Source organism: Gobius niger (assembly GCF_951799975.1).
Source record: "Gobius niger genome assembly, chromosome: 23".
NCBI classification, from domain to species: domain Eukaryota; kingdom Metazoa; phylum Chordata; class Actinopteri; order Gobiiformes; family Gobiidae; genus Gobius; species Gobius niger.
The window spans coordinates 595,139-610,622 of NC_136874.1; the positions used below are offsets into that span (position 1 = coordinate 595,139).

General features: G+C 50.2%; 1 protein-coding gene across 1 annotated transcript in view; it reads left to right on the forward strand.

Moving 5' to 3' along the window:
* The window catches only part of atp11a (ATPase phospholipid transporting 11A), a gene marked incomplete at its 3' end in the record, with an annotated part of 41,266 nt that overhangs the window by 15,506 nt on the left and 10,276 nt on the right, over positions 1-15,484 (forward strand). Inside the window, exons 5-19 of the mRNA XM_079581676.1 lie at positions 61-168; positions 309-437; positions 3,107-3,210; positions 3,601-3,648; positions 3,722-3,786; positions 3,926-4,007; positions 4,996-5,146; positions 5,208-5,405; positions 7,066-7,179; positions 10,609-10,665; positions 10,800-10,966; positions 11,034-11,105; positions 11,233-11,306; positions 11,418-11,521; positions 12,456-12,637. Coding sequence (XP_079437802.1) covers positions 61-168; positions 309-437; positions 3,107-3,210; positions 3,601-3,648; positions 3,722-3,786; positions 3,926-4,007; positions 4,996-5,146; positions 5,208-5,405; positions 7,066-7,179; positions 10,609-10,665; positions 10,800-10,966; positions 11,034-11,105; positions 11,233-11,306; positions 11,418-11,521; positions 12,456-12,637 — 1,655 coding nt within the window. The remainder of the gene's footprint in view (positions 1-60; positions 169-308; positions 438-3,106; positions 3,211-3,600; positions 3,649-3,721; positions 3,787-3,925; positions 4,008-4,995; positions 5,147-5,207; positions 5,406-7,065; positions 7,180-10,608; positions 10,666-10,799; positions 10,967-11,033; positions 11,106-11,232; positions 11,307-11,417; positions 11,522-12,455; positions 12,638-15,484) is intronic.

Sequence of the window (15,484 nt, forward strand, 5' to 3'; positions counted from 1 at the left end):
GCCGGTCTATCCCAGTACTGTGTGGTTGTCATGGTTACCGGACTGTGTTTGTATCCGCAGGGCTACGAGGACTGGCTGAGGCACAAAGCCGACAACTCCATAAACCAGTGTCCGGTGCAGGTGGTCGACAACGGGAAGGTCACTCGCAAACAGAGCAGGAAGCTCCGGGTGAGGGAGACGATGCTGTACAAGTACTCGGTTTGAAGTACTCGGCCTGTGGTAGTACTGCAGTATCTGCTGAAGTATCACGTGTGTCACTGGCCTGTGGTAGTACTGCAGTATCTGAAGTATCACGTGTGTCACTGCAGGTCGGAGACGTGGTTTACGTGAAAGAAGACGAGACGTTTCCCTGTGACCTGGTCCTGCTGTCGAGCTCCAGAGACGACGGGACCTGCTTCGTCACCACGGCCTCTTTAGACGGAGAGAGCAGCCACAAGGTACAAGTACTACGAGTACTACGAGTACTGCGAGTACTACGAGTGCTACAGCGGCCTCTTTAGACGGAGAGAGCAGCCACAAGGTACAAGTACTGCAAGTACTACGAGTACTGCGAGTACTACGAGTGCTACAGCGGCCTCTTTAGACGGAGAGAGCAGCCACAAGGTACAAGTACTACAAGTACTACGAGTACTGCGAGTACTACGAGTGCTACAGCGGCCTCTTTAGACGGAGAGAGCAGCCACAAGGTACAAGTACTGCAAGTACTACGAGTACTGCGAGTACTACGAGTGCTACAGCGGCCTCTTTAGACGGAGAGAGCAGCCACAAGGTACAAGTACTGCAAGTACTACGAGTACTGTGAGTACTACGAGTACTACGACTGCTACAGCGGCCTCTTTAAACGGAGAGAGCAGCCACAAGGTACTACGAGTACTGCGAGTACTGCAAGTACTGCAAGTACTACAAGTACTGCGAGTACTACGAGTACTACGCCTGCTACAGCGGCCTCTTTAGACAGAGAGAGCAGCCACAAGGTACAAGTACTGCAAGTACTACGAGTACTGCGAGTACTGCAAGTACTGCAAGTACTACAAGTACTGCGAGTACTACGAGTACTACGAGTGCTACAGCTGCCTCTTTAGACAGAGAGAGCAGCCACAAGGTACAAGTACCGCTACCACACACCTCTGCTACCACACCTCTGCTACCACACACCTCTGCTACCACACCTCTGCTACCACACCTCTGCTACCACACCTCTGCTACCACACCTCTGCTACCACACACCTCTGCTACCACACCTCTGCTACCACACCTCTGCTACCACACACCTCTGCTACCACACACCTCTGCTACCACACACCTCTGCTACCACACCTCTGCTACCACACACCTCTGCTACCACACACCTCTGCTACCACACCTCTGCTACCACACCTCTGCTACCACACACCTCTGCTACCACACACCTCTGCTACCACACCTCTGCTTCCACACACCTCTGCTACCACACCTCTGCTACCACACACCTCTGCTACCACACCTCTGCTACCACACACCTCTGCTACCACACACCTCTGCTACCACACACCTCTGCTACCACACACCTCTGCTACCACACACCTCTGCTACCGCACACCTCTGCTACCACATACCTCTGCTACCACACACCTCTGCTACCACACCTCTGCTACCACACACCTCTGCTACCACACACCTCTGCTACCACACACCTCTGCTACCACACACCTCTGCTACACACACCTCTGCTACCACACCTCTGCTACCATACCTCTGCTACCACACCTCTGCTACCACACTCCTCTGCTACCACACACCTCTGCTACCACACCTCTGCTACCACACACCTCTGCTACCACACACCTCTGCTACCACACCTCTGCTACCACACACCTCTGCTACCACACCTCTGCTACCACACCTCTGCTACCACCCTCTGCTACCACACTCCTCTGCTACCACACACCTCTGCTACCACACCTCTGCTACCACACCTCTGCTACCACACCTCTGCTACCACACACCTCTGCTACCACACACCTCTGCTACCACACACCTCTGCTACCACACACCTCTGCTACCACACACCTCTGCTACCGCACACCTCTGCTACCACACTCCTCTGCTACCACACACCTCTGCTACCACACACCTCTGCTACCACACACCTCTGCTACCACACACCTCTGCTACCGCACACCTCTGCTACCACACACCTCTGCTACCACACCTCTGCTACCACACCTCTGCTACCACACACCTCTGCTACCACACACCTCTGCTACCACACACCTCTGCTGCCACACACCTCTGCTACCACACACCTCTGCTACCACACACCTCTGCTACCACACCTCTGCTACCACACACCTCTGCTACCACACACCTCTGCTACCACACCTCTGCTACCACACCTCTGCTACCACACACCTCTGCTACCACACACCTCCGCTACCACACACCTCTGCTACCACACCTCTGCTACCACACACCTCTGCTACCACACACCTCTGCTACCATACCTCTGCTACCACACCTCTGCTACCATACCTCTGCTACCACACCTCTGCTACCACACCTCTGTTACCACACACCTCTGCTACCACACCTCTGCTACCACACACCTCTGCTACCACACACCTCTGCTACCACACACCTCTGCTACCACACACCTCTGCTACCATACCTCTGCTACCACACCTCTGCTACCACACACCTCTGCTACCACACACCTCTGCTACCACACACCTCTGCTACCACACACCTCTGCTACTACACACCTCTGCTACCACACCTCTGCTACCACACACCTCTGCTACCACACACCTCTGCTACCACACACCTCTGCTACTACACACCTCTGCTACCACACCTCTGCTACCACACACCTCTGCTACCACACACCTCTGCTACCACACACCTCTGGGTTAGCCAGGCTAAGTTAGTTTAATAGTTAGTCTAACTAGTCTAGTTTCATGTTATTGAAAGACTCTAGCTAGTCTTTCACCCGTCTCCTAACCCCCCCCATGGTCAGCGTGTTACCACGGCAACGCCCCCCCCGTCTCCTAACCCCCCCCCCATGGTCAGCGTGTTACCAGGGCAACCCCCCCCCCGTCTCCTAACCCCCCCTGCTCTCCTTCGTCAGACGTACTTCGCTGTCCAGGAGACCAAGGCCTACAACACGGCGGAGGAAGTGGACGCCATTCACGCCACCATCGAGTGTGAGCAGCCGCAGCCCGACCTCTACAAGTACGGCCTGTTTACTACGCTCTACAACGCCATGTTTACTACGCTCTACAACGCCATCATTAACCACTCTCTACAACGCCATCATTAACCACTCTCTACAATGCCATCATTAACCACTCTCTACAACGCCATCATTAACCACTCTCTACAACGCCATGTTTAAACCGCTCTCTACAACGCCATCATTAACCACTCTCTACAACGCCATCATTAACCACTCTCTACAATGCCATCATTAACCACTCTCTACAACGCCATCATTAACCACTCTCTACAACGCCATGTTTAAACCGCTCTCTACAACGCCATCATTAACCACTCTCTACAACGTCATGTTTAAACCACTCTCTACAACGCCATGTTTTAACCGCTCTCTACAATCTGCCGCAGGTTCGTCGGACGCATCAACCTCTACATGGAAAACGAACCCGTGTCCAGGTAACGACAAACGTCTCCGAAACTGTTCAGGCGAAAAGCGTTTGTAGAGATGAACTTTTCCTGTAATTTTCAGACCTCTTGGATCTGAGAACCTGCTGCTGAGAGGAGCCACGCTGAAGAACACAGAGTTCATCTACGGTGACTTTACAAACATACAAATACACAAATACACAAATACATAACTATATATAACTACATAAATACATAAATACATAACTACATAACTATATAACTATATAAATGTATAACTGACCCTGATGCGGCGTCTTGGATCCAGCCGTGGCGATCTACACCGGGATGGAAACCAAAATGGCCCTGAACTACCAGTCCAAGTCCCAGAAGAGGTCGGCTGTGGAGAAGTGAGTCCTCCATGTCCCCCCCCCCCAGTCAAGTCTTTCCCTTTACACCCTCCATGCCCCCCCCCAGTCAAGTCTTTCCCCTTTACACCCTCCATGTCCCGCCCCCCACTGAAGTCTTTCCCCTTTACACCCTCCATGTCCCGCCCCCCACTGAAGTCTTTCCCCTTTACACCCTCCATGTCCCGCCCCCTCCCCCCCGTCTTTCCCCTTTACACCCTCATTTTCCCTATAGTTTATTCTTTTTTTCCCCAGAATGTTTTCCTCCCAATTTTTCACAACATTTCCCTCGTCTTTTTCACCAATATCACAATTTTTCCCCAATATTCCATCCCCTCCCTTTTTACCCCATTTTCCCCCATTCGATTTCACCCATTATTCATTTATTTATTTACTTAATTATTATTATTATTATTATTTTTACTTCTATTATTCTTTTTTACACAATTTTTTCACCTTTGGGTTTTACAATTTCCCCTATTTTTTCACATTTTTTTCCCATTCCCCACCCTCTTTTCCCCCCAGTTTCCCCCCAGTTTCCCTCATCTCTGACCCCTGTTTCCCCCCTCCATTTATTTTTATATTTTCCCCAAGTTTTGCTATTTTTCCCCCATATTCCACCCCCATTTTGTCCTCCAATTCATCTCCTTTCCCCTCATCTCTTACCAATATTCTCCCCCATTAATGTCAACATATATCCCAGTTTTCTTTCCCACATTTCCCCCCCCCTTTTTTCCTCTAATGAGGGTTGTCTCTGGCGCCCCCTGCAGGTCGATGAACTCCTACTGTATATTATTTGTAGTGATGTTGTGGTGACCCTGTAGTGGACACACGCCCCCCCCCCTCTGAAGGTAAAGCAGTGTCTCTGGCGCCCCCCCCAGGTCGATGAACTCCTACTGTATATTATGTGTAGTGATGTTGTGGTGACCCTGTAGTGGACATGTGCCCCCCCCTCTGAAGGTAAAGCAGTGTCTCTGCCCCCCCCCCCCAGGTCGATGAACTCCTTCCTGCTGGTGTACCTCTTCATCCTGATCGGGAAGGCTCTGGTGAACACCCTGCTGAAGTACGTGTGGCAGGCCGACCCCCACCGGGACGAGCCGTGGTACAACGAGCGCACGGCGGCGGAGCGGGAGCGCCACATCGTAAGCCCCTCCCCCTCCCCCCCCTCAGTGACACAGACAGATGTTAACCAGATGTTCTCAGGTGGTCCGGGCCTTCACGGACTTCCTGGCCTTCATGGTGCTCTTCAACTACATCATCCCCGTGTCCATGTACGTGACGGTGGAGATGCAGAAGTTCCTGGGCTCCTACTTCCTCATGTGGGACGACGACATGTTCGACCCGGAGCTGGGGGAGCGGGCGGTGGTCAACACGTCGGACCTCAACGAGGAGCTGGGACAGGTACTACAGTACATGTACTACAGTACTGCATATACTACATATACTACAGTACTACAGCAATACAGCATTACAGTACTACAGCACTACAGAACTACAGAACTACATATACTACAGTACAGAGGGCGGTGGTCAACACGTCGGACCTCAACGAGGAGCTGGGACAGGTACTACAGTACATGTACTACAGTACTGCAGTATTACAGTACTACATATACTACAGCACTACAGAACTACAGAACTACAGCACTACAAAACTACAGCACTACAGCCCTACAGAACTACAGTACAGAGGGCGGTGGTCAACACGTCGGACCTCAACGAGGAGCTGGGACAGGTACTACAGTACATGTACTACAGTACTGCATATACTACATATACTACAGTACTACAGCAATACAGCATTACAGCACTACAGCACTACAGTACTACAGAACTACAGAACTACAGTACAGAGGGCGGTGGTCAACACGTCGGACCTCAACGAGGAGCTGGGACAGGTACTACAGTACATGTACTACAGTACTGCATATACTACATATACTACAGTACTACAGTACTACATATACTACAGAACTACAGCACTACATATACTACAGCACTACAGAACTACAGTACAGAGGGCGGTGGTCAACACGTCGGACCTCAACGAGGAGCTGGGACAGGTACTACAGTACATGTACTACAGTACTGCATATACTACATATACTACAGTACTACAGTACTACATATACTACAGAACTACAGCACTACATATACTACAGCACTACAGAACTACAGCCCTACAGCACTACATATACTACAGAACTACAGTACTAATACTGCCACTGTTACTTCCGCAGGTGTAGTACTGTAGTACTGCAGTACATATACTACAGTACTACAGTACTACAATACTAATACTGCTGTCTCCTGCAGGTGGAGTACTGTAGTACTGCAGTACATATACTACAGTACTAATACTGCTGTCTCCTGCAGGTGGAGTACTGTAGTACTGCAGTACATATACTACAGTACTAATACTGCTGTCTCCTGCAGGTGGAGTACTGTAGTACATGTACTACAGTACTACAGTACTAATACTGCTGTCTCCTGCAGGTGGAGTACTGTAGTACATGTACTACAGTACTACAGTACTAATACTGCTGTCTCCTGCAGGTGGAGTACTGTAGTACTGCAGTACATATACTACAGTACTAATACTGCTGTCTCCTGCAGGTGGAGTACTGTAGTACTGCAGTACATATACTACAGTACTAATACTGCTGTCTCCTGCAGGTGGAGTACTGTAGTACTGCAGTACATATACTACAGTACTAATACTGCTGTCTCCTGCAGGTGGAGTACTGTAGTACTGCAGTACATATACTACAGTACTAATACTGCTGTCTCCTGCAGGTGGAGTACTGTAGTACTGCAGTACATATACTACAGTACTAATACTGCTGTCTCCAGCAGGTGGAGTACTGTAGTACTGCAGTACATATACTACAGTACTACAGTACTAATACTGCTGTCTCCAGCAGGTGGAGTACTGTAGTACTGCAGTACATATACTACAGTACTACAGTACTAATACTGCTGTCTCCAGCAGGTGGAGTACTGTAGTACTGCAGTACATATACTACATATACTACAGTACTAATACTGCTGTCTCCTGCAGGTGGAGTACGTGTTCACCGACAAAACCGGGACTTTAACAGAAAACAACATGGAGTTCATCGAGTGCTGCATCGACGGAGCCGTGTACGTGCCACACGCCATCTGCAACGGACAGGTACGCAAATACTACTGCAGTACTACTACTGTAATACTACTACTACTACTACTGTATGTGCCGCACGCCATCTGCAACGGACAGGTACGCAAATACTGCAGTACTACTACTGCAATACTACAGTACTACTGCAATACTACTACTGTACGTGCCACACGCCATCTGCAACGGACAGGTACGCAAATACTACTGCAGTACTACTACTGTAATACTACTACTACTACTACTGTATGTGCCGCACGCCATCTGCAACGGACAGGTACGCAAATACTGCAGTACTACTACTGCAATACTACAGTACTACTGCAATACTACTACTGTACGTGCCACACGCCATCTGCAACGGACAGGTACGCAAATACTACTGCAGTACTACTACTGTAATACTACTACTACTACTACTGTATGTGCCGCACGCCATCTGCAACGGACAGGTACGCAAATACTGCAGTACTACTACTGCAATACTACAGTACTACTACTGTACGTGCCACACGCCATCTGCAACGGACAGGTACGCAAATACTGCAGTACTACTACTGCAATACTACTACTGTACGTGCCACACGCCATCTGCAACGGACAGGTACGCAAATACTGCAGTACTACTACTGCAGTACTACAGTACTACTACTGTACGTGCCACACGCCATCTGCAACGGACAGGTACGCAAATACTGCAGTACTACTACTGCAATACTACAGTACTACTACTGTACGTGCCACACGCCATCTGCAACGGACAGGTACGCAAATACTGCAGTACTACTACTGCAATACTACAGTACTACTACTGTACGTGCCACACGCCATCTGCAACGGACAGGTACGCAAATACTGCAGTACTACTACTGCAATACTACAGTACTACTACTGTACGTGCCACACGCCATCTGCAACGGACAGGTACGCAAATACTGCAGTACTACTACTGCAATACTACTACTGTACGTGCCACACGCCATCTGCAACGGACAGGTACGCAAATACTGCAGTACTACTACTGCAGTACTACAGTACTACTACTGTACGTGCCACACGCCATCTGCAACGGACAGGTACGCAAATACTGCAGTACTACTACTGCAATACTACAGTACTACTGCAATACTACTACTGTACGTGCCACACGCCATCTGCAACGGACAGGTACGCAAATACTGCAGTACTACTACTGCAATACTGCAATACTACTGCAATACTACTACTGTACGTGCCGCACGCCATCTGCAACGGACAGGTACGCAAATACTGCAGTACTACTACTGCAATACTACAGTACTACTACTGTACGTGCCACACGCCATCTGCAACGGACAGGTACGCAAATACTGCAGTACTACTACTGCAATACTACAGTACTACTACTGTACGTGCCACACGCCATCTGCAACGGACAGGTACGCAAATACTGCAGTACTACTACTGCAATACTACTACTGTACGTGCCACACGCCATCTGCAACGGACAGGTACGCAAATACTGCAGTACTACTACTGCAGTACTACAGTACTACTACTGTACGTGCCACACGCCATCTGCAACGGACAGGTACGCAAATACTGCAGTACTACTACTGCAATACTACAGTACTACTGCAATACTACTACTGTACGTGCCACACGCCATCTGCAACGGACAGGTACGCAAATACTGCAGTACTACTACTGCAATACTGCAATACTACTGCAATACTACTACTGTACGTGCCGCACGCCATCTGCAACGGACAGGTACGCAAATACTGCAGTACTACTACTGCAATACTACTACTGTACGTGCCACACGCCATCTGCAACGGACAGGTACGCAAATACTGCAGTACTACTACTGCAATACTACTGCAATACTACTACTGTACGTGCCACACGCCATCTGCAACGGACAGGTACGCAAATACTGCAGTACTACTACTGCAGTACTACAGTACTACTACTGTACGTGCCACACGCCATCTGCAACGGACAGGTACGCAAATACTGCAGTACTACTACTGCAATACTACAGTACTACTGCAATACTACTACTGTACGTGCCACACGCCATCTGCAACGGACAGGTACGCAAATACTGCAGTACTACTACTGCAATACTACAGTACTACTGCAATACTACTACTGTACGTGCCACACGCCATCTGCAACGGACAGGTACGCAAATACTGCAGTACTACTACTGCAATACTGCAATACTACTGCAATACTACTACTGTACGTGCCGCACGCCATCTGCAACGGACAGGTACGCAAATACTACTGCAATACTACTGCAATACTGCTACTACTACTACTACTACTACTGTATGTGCCACACGCCATCTGCAACGGACAGGTACGCAAATACTGCAGTACTACTGCTACTACAAAACTACTACTACTACTGCAATACTGCAATACTACTACTACTGCTGCTACGGCCTCTGGGAGGTGGTACGAGGCCATGACGGTGAAAGATTTAGTGATTGTTTTTTTCATTTGTACCATGGGGGGGGGGTATTTATATTATCAAACACGTTAGGACTACATTTCCCATGAGGCATTGCATGGTCTGACATCATCATCAGGGCAGAGGGAGACGCGGCGCTTCAGAACGTGAGGAGGAACTTTAGTTCAGATAAACCTGAGCTGCAGCTTCAGCAGCAGAACCACCACACTGACCTCTAACCCCTTCATGACCTTCATGACCTTTAACACCTTCATGACCTTCATGACCTTCATGACCTTTAACCCCTTCATGACCTTCATGACCTTCATGACCTTCATGACCTTCATGACCTTCATGACCTTCATGACCTTTAACCCCTTCATGACCTTTAACACCTTTATGACCTCATGGTTCAGAGCCTTTTCTCTCAGAGCTGCTTCATCATGTTCATCATCTCATCTGTATGAAGGACACGTGTGTAAACACATGATCCACAGTTACATTAAAAATACAGAATATATAATGTATGTATATATAAATGTATTCAAATACTGAGAATAATGACCGTGACAGATGACAGACAGATATCAGCTCCGTCAGCTCCAACTGTGGGTCAAAGGTCAAAGACATTATTTAAATGAGCTGATCTCAGACAGTCTGGGAAATGGCTCTGATCACTGATGGATTTATTTACACGACATTACACGGTAATTACACGGTAATTACACGGTAATTACACGGTAATTACACAGTAATTACACAGTAATTACTGTGTAATTACTGTGTAATTAAACAGGTTTGTAGCTGATGCTCACTCCTGGTCAGGTCTTAGTTTCTGCACAACATTAAAATGACGTCTCTACATTTTGCATTTCTTTCTAAATCATTCACTGAACCTGAACCTCGACCCAGCACTTGTTCTGCAGTTTGGCTTTACCCAAATCTAAAACCTGAGACAGAACCAGGATTAGTGGAGTGGGAGTAACACTGACCTGTGTCCTCAGGTGATGTCCGGCGCCGGGATGGACATGATCGACACGTCTCCAGGTCCAGGAGGCAGAGTGAGTCAGAGACGAAGCCGAGCCCCCCCCTGAGCCCCGCCCCCTGAGCCCCGCCCCCTGAGCCCCGCCCCCCTCGCCCCCCCTCGCCCCCCCCTGAGGTCAGAGCAGTCAGAGTCTGTGTTTATCCCCCGCAGGACCACGAGGAGCTGTTCTTCCGCGCCCTCTGCCTCTGCCACACGGTGCAGGTGAAGGAGGAGGAGACGGTGGACGGGATCAAGCACGGCCTCCATCAGGGGAAGAACTCCTCCTTCTACATCTCCTCCTCTCCAGACGAGGTGGCGCTGGTGGAGGGCATGAAGAAGTACGAGAGCCACCTCCTCCAGGCCCGCTGTCCGGGGGTTTGTAACGTGTTCTCCGTGTGCTTTCAGGCTGGGCTTCACGTATCTGCGTCTGAAGGACAGTCACATGGAGATCCTGAACCGAGAAGACCAGGTGGAGAGGTGAGACCAGCCACACACCACACAGGAACATCTGGAGCTTCACAACCACACAGGAACATCTGGAGCTTCACACACCACACAGGAACATCTGGAGCTTCACAGACCTGAGTCCCAGCGTGTGTTTCAGGTTCGAGCTGCTGGACGTGCTGACCTTCGACTCTGTGAGGAGGAGGATGAGCGTGATCGTCCGCGCCTCGTCAGGTGACCTCCTCGCGCTCCGCTGTTCTCCATATGTTCTCCACACTGTTCTCCATATGTTCTCCTCACTGTTCTCCTCACAGTTTGCTGAGTCTGTGCCTCTTCTCGTTCCAGGAGAGCTGTTCCTGTTCTGTAAAGGCGCCGACTCCTCCATCTTCCCTCGCGTGGTCTCGGGGAAAGTGCAGGAGGTGCAGGCCCGAGTGGAGCGCAACGCCGTGGTGAGGAGGAGGCGCACTCAGAGGAGGTTCAGTCAGAGGAGGTTCATTCAGAGGAGGTTCAGTCAGAGGAGGTTCAGTCAGAGGAGGTTCAGTCAGAGGAGGTTCAGTCAGAGGAGGTTCATTCAGACGTTTGTGAAGGACAGGAAAACATGAGAAACAATGGAGACAGGCGCCTCCTGAGGTCCGAGGCGCTGTTTTCCACAGCCCAGTGACAGCAGGACTGTGAGCAGGGGCGTATCCGAGTATACAGGGGCTGGGGCCTCACAGGGGAACCTCTGACACAAACACTGTCAGAAATAAAGATATTTATATTTATCTTTCAGACAGCAGGAAAAGCAGCTCATGTTTAAAGACTCTGTGTCGGTCTCTCTGAAGTCGCCCCCCCCCCCTTAAGGCTCAACCAGTGTTAATGTCGTCGACTAAAATATTTAGTCTTAATTTTAGTCAAAGTGATATTTTTGTGACTAAAATTGGACTAAAACTAAATGAAAAGTTTTTCATGAGACTAAAACTGTGACTAAAATGTCCAGATATTTGAGTCGACTAAAATCAGACTAAATAAAAGTGAAAAGGAGAGACTAAAATCATCCAAACTTGTATTGAGCGTCTGAAAGAGCCTCAGATCATGTTTAAAGGATCAGCTCTGAGCTTTGTTCATGTGGAGCAGAAACATGAAGCAGAGGAACAACATTAAACATGATTAGAATCAATATTATCAATGCAAAGTCCACTCAATTAGTCTTAAATTTAGTCGACTAAAACTAGACTAAAATTGAAAAGATTTTTTTCGACTAAATCTCTAAAATTAGATTACATTTTAGTCAAAAGACTAAAATTACCACTGGGCTCCACACAGTGTGACTTGGCCCCTCCTGCCCCCCCTGACCCTGGTCCTGTCCCTGTGAGGGCCTCCCTGACCTCTGTGTCTCCTCAGGAGGGGTTGCGGACGCTGTGCGTGGCGTACCGCCGCCTGTCCTCGCAGCAGTACGCCGAGGTCAACGCGCTCCTCACCGAGGCGCGGCTCGCCCTCCACGAGCGGGACAAGCGCCTCGCCGAGGCCTACGACAAGATCGAGACGGAGCTGGTGCTGCTGGGGGCGACGGCGGTGGAGGACAGGTGAGACTCCAGCACATGGACCACACACACTGGAGCTTCATCCAGAACCTCTGAGATGACCCTGCTTCCTCTGCTTCCTCTGTTCCTCTGGTTCCTCTGTTCCTCTGGTTCCTCTGCTTCCTCTGTTCCTCTGGTTCCTCTGTTCCTCTGGTTCCTCTGGTTCCTCTGTTCCTCTGGTTCCTCTGCTTCCTCTGGTTCCTCTGCTTCCTCTGCTTCCTCTGGTTCCTCTGCTTCCTCTGCTTCCTCTGTTCCTCTGGTTCCTCTGGTTCCTCTGTTCCTCTGGTTCCTCTGCTTCCTCTGTTCCTCTGCTTCCTCTGCTTCCTCTGTTCCTCTGGTTCCTCTGCTTCCTCTGCTTCCTCTGTTCCTCTGGTTCCTCTGCTTCCTCTGTTCCTCTGGTTCCTCTGGTTCCTCTGGTTCCTCTGGTTCCTCTGCTTCCTCTGCTTCCTCTGCTTCCTCTGGTTCCTCTGGTTCCTCTGGTTCCTCTGGTTCCTCTGTTCCTCTGTTCCTCTGTTTCCTCTGCTTCCTCTGTTCCTCTGCTTCCTCTGCTTCCTCTGGTTCCTCTGTTCCTCTGTTCCTCTGTTTCCTCTGTTTCCTCTGTTCCTCTGGTTCCTCTGTTCCTCTGCTTCCTCTGCTTCCTCTGGTTCCTCTGTTCCTCTGTTCCTCTGTTTCCTCTGCTTCCTCTGTTCCTCTGCTTCCTCTGCTTCCTCTGGTTCCTCTGTTCCTCTGTTCCTCTGTTTCCTCTGTTTCCTCTGTTCCTCTGGTTCCTCTGTTCCTCTGGTTCCTCTGGTTCCTCTGTTCCTCTGGTTCCTCTGCTTCCTCTGTTCCTCTGCTTCCTCTGCTTCCTCTGTTCCTCTGGTTCCTCTGCTTCCTCTGCTTCCTCTGTTCCTCTGGTTCCTCTGCTTCCTCTGTTCCTCTGGTTCCTCTGGTTCCTCTGGTTCCTCTGGTTCCTCTGGTTCCTCTGCTTCCTCTGCTTCCTCTGCTTCCTCTGTTCCTCTGGTTCCTCTGGTTCCTCTGGTTCCTCTGGTTCCTCTGGTTCCTCTGCTTCCTCTGTTCCTCTGCTTCCTCTGCTTCCTCTGCTTCCTCTGTTCCTCTGGTTCCTCTGCTTCCTCTGTTCCTCTGGTTCCTCTGCTTCCTCTGGTTCCTCTGGTTCCTCTGTTCCTCTGGTTCCTCTGGTTCCTCTGTTCCTTTGTTCCTCTGGTTCCTCTGTTCCTCTGGTTCCTCTGGTTCCTCTGGTTCCTCTGTTCCTTTGTTCCTCTGCTTCCTCTGCTTCCTCTGTTCCTCTGCTTCCTCTGCTTCCTCTGCTTCCTCTGGTTCCTCTGTTCCTCTGTTCCTCTGCTTCCTCTGGTTCCTCTGGTTCCTCTGTTCCTCTGTTCCTCTGTTTCCTCTGCTTCCTCTGTTCCTCTGCTTCCTCTGCTTCCTCTGGTTCCTCTGTTCCTCTGTTCCTCTGTTTCCTCTGTTTCCTCTGCTTCCTCTGCTTCCTCTGGTTCCTCTGGTTCCTCTGTTCCTCTGTTCCTCTGTTTCCTCTGTTTCCTCTGCTTCCTCTGCTTCCTCTGGTTCCTCTGTTCCTCTGTTCCTCTGTTTCCTCTGTTTCCTCTGCTTCCTCTGCTTCCTCTGGTTCCTCTGGTTCCTCTGTTCCTCTGTTTCCTCTGCTTCCTCTGCTTCCTCTGGTTCCTCTGGTTCCTCTGTTCCTCTGGTTCCTCTGTTCCTCTGTTCCTCTGCTTCCTCTGGTTCCTCTGGTTCCTCTGTTCCTCTGTTCCTCTGTTTCCTCTGCTTCCTCTGTTCCTCTGCTTCCTCTGCTTCCTCTGGTTCCTCTGCTTCCTCTGTTCCTCTGCTTCCTCTGCTTCCTCTGCTTCCTCTGTTCCTCTGCTTCCTCTGCTTCCTCTGCTTCCTCTGCTTCCTCTGGTTCCTCTGGTTCCTCTGTTCCTCTGGTTCCTCTGCTTCCTCTGGTTCCTCTGTTCCTCTGGTTCCTCTGTTCCTCTGGTTCCTCTGTTCCTCTGGTTCCTCTGTTCCTCTGGTTCCTCTGTTCCTCTGGTTCCTCTGTTCCTCTGGTTCCTCTGTTCCTCTGCTTCCTCTGGTTCCTCTGCTTCCTCTGTTCCTCTGTTCCTCTGTTCCTCTGGTTCCTCTGTTCCTCTGGTTCCTCTGTTCCTCTGGTTCCTCTGCTTCCTCTGCTTCCTCTGGTTCCTCTGTTCCTCTGGTTCCTCTGTTCCTCTGGTTCCTCTGTTCCTCTGCTTCCTCTGTCCCTCTGTTCCTCTGGTTCCTCTGTTTCCTCTGTTTCCTCTGTTTCCTCTGCTTCCTCTGCTTCCTCTGTCCCTCTGTTCCTCTGCTTCCTCTGGTTCCTCTGCTTCCTCTGTCCCTCTGTTCCTCTGCTTCCTCTGTTTCCTCTGTTTCCTCTGCTTCCTCTGCTTCCTCTGTCCCTCTGTTCCTCTGGTTCCTCTGTTTCCTCTGTTTCCTCTGCTTCCTCTGCTTCCTCTTCTTCCTCTGTCCCTCTGGTCCCTCTGGTTCCTCTGGTTCCTCTGCTTCCTCTGGTTCCTCTGCTTCCTCTGGTTCCTCTGCTTCCTCTGGTTCCTCTGCTTCCTCTGGTTCCTCTGCTTCCTCTGGTTCCTCTGTTCCACTGGTTCCTCTGCTTCCTCTGGTTCCTCTGTTCCTCTGGTTCCTCTGGTTCCTCTGCTTCCTCTGCTTCCTCTTCTTCCTCTGTCCCTCTGGTCCCTCTGGTTCCTCTGGTTCCTCTGTTCCACTGGTTCCTCTGCTTCCTCTGGTTCCTCTGTTCCTCTGGTTCCTCTGGTTCCTCTGCTTCCTCTGGTTCCTCTGGTTCCTCTGTTCCTCTGCTTCCTCTGTTCCTCTGCTTCC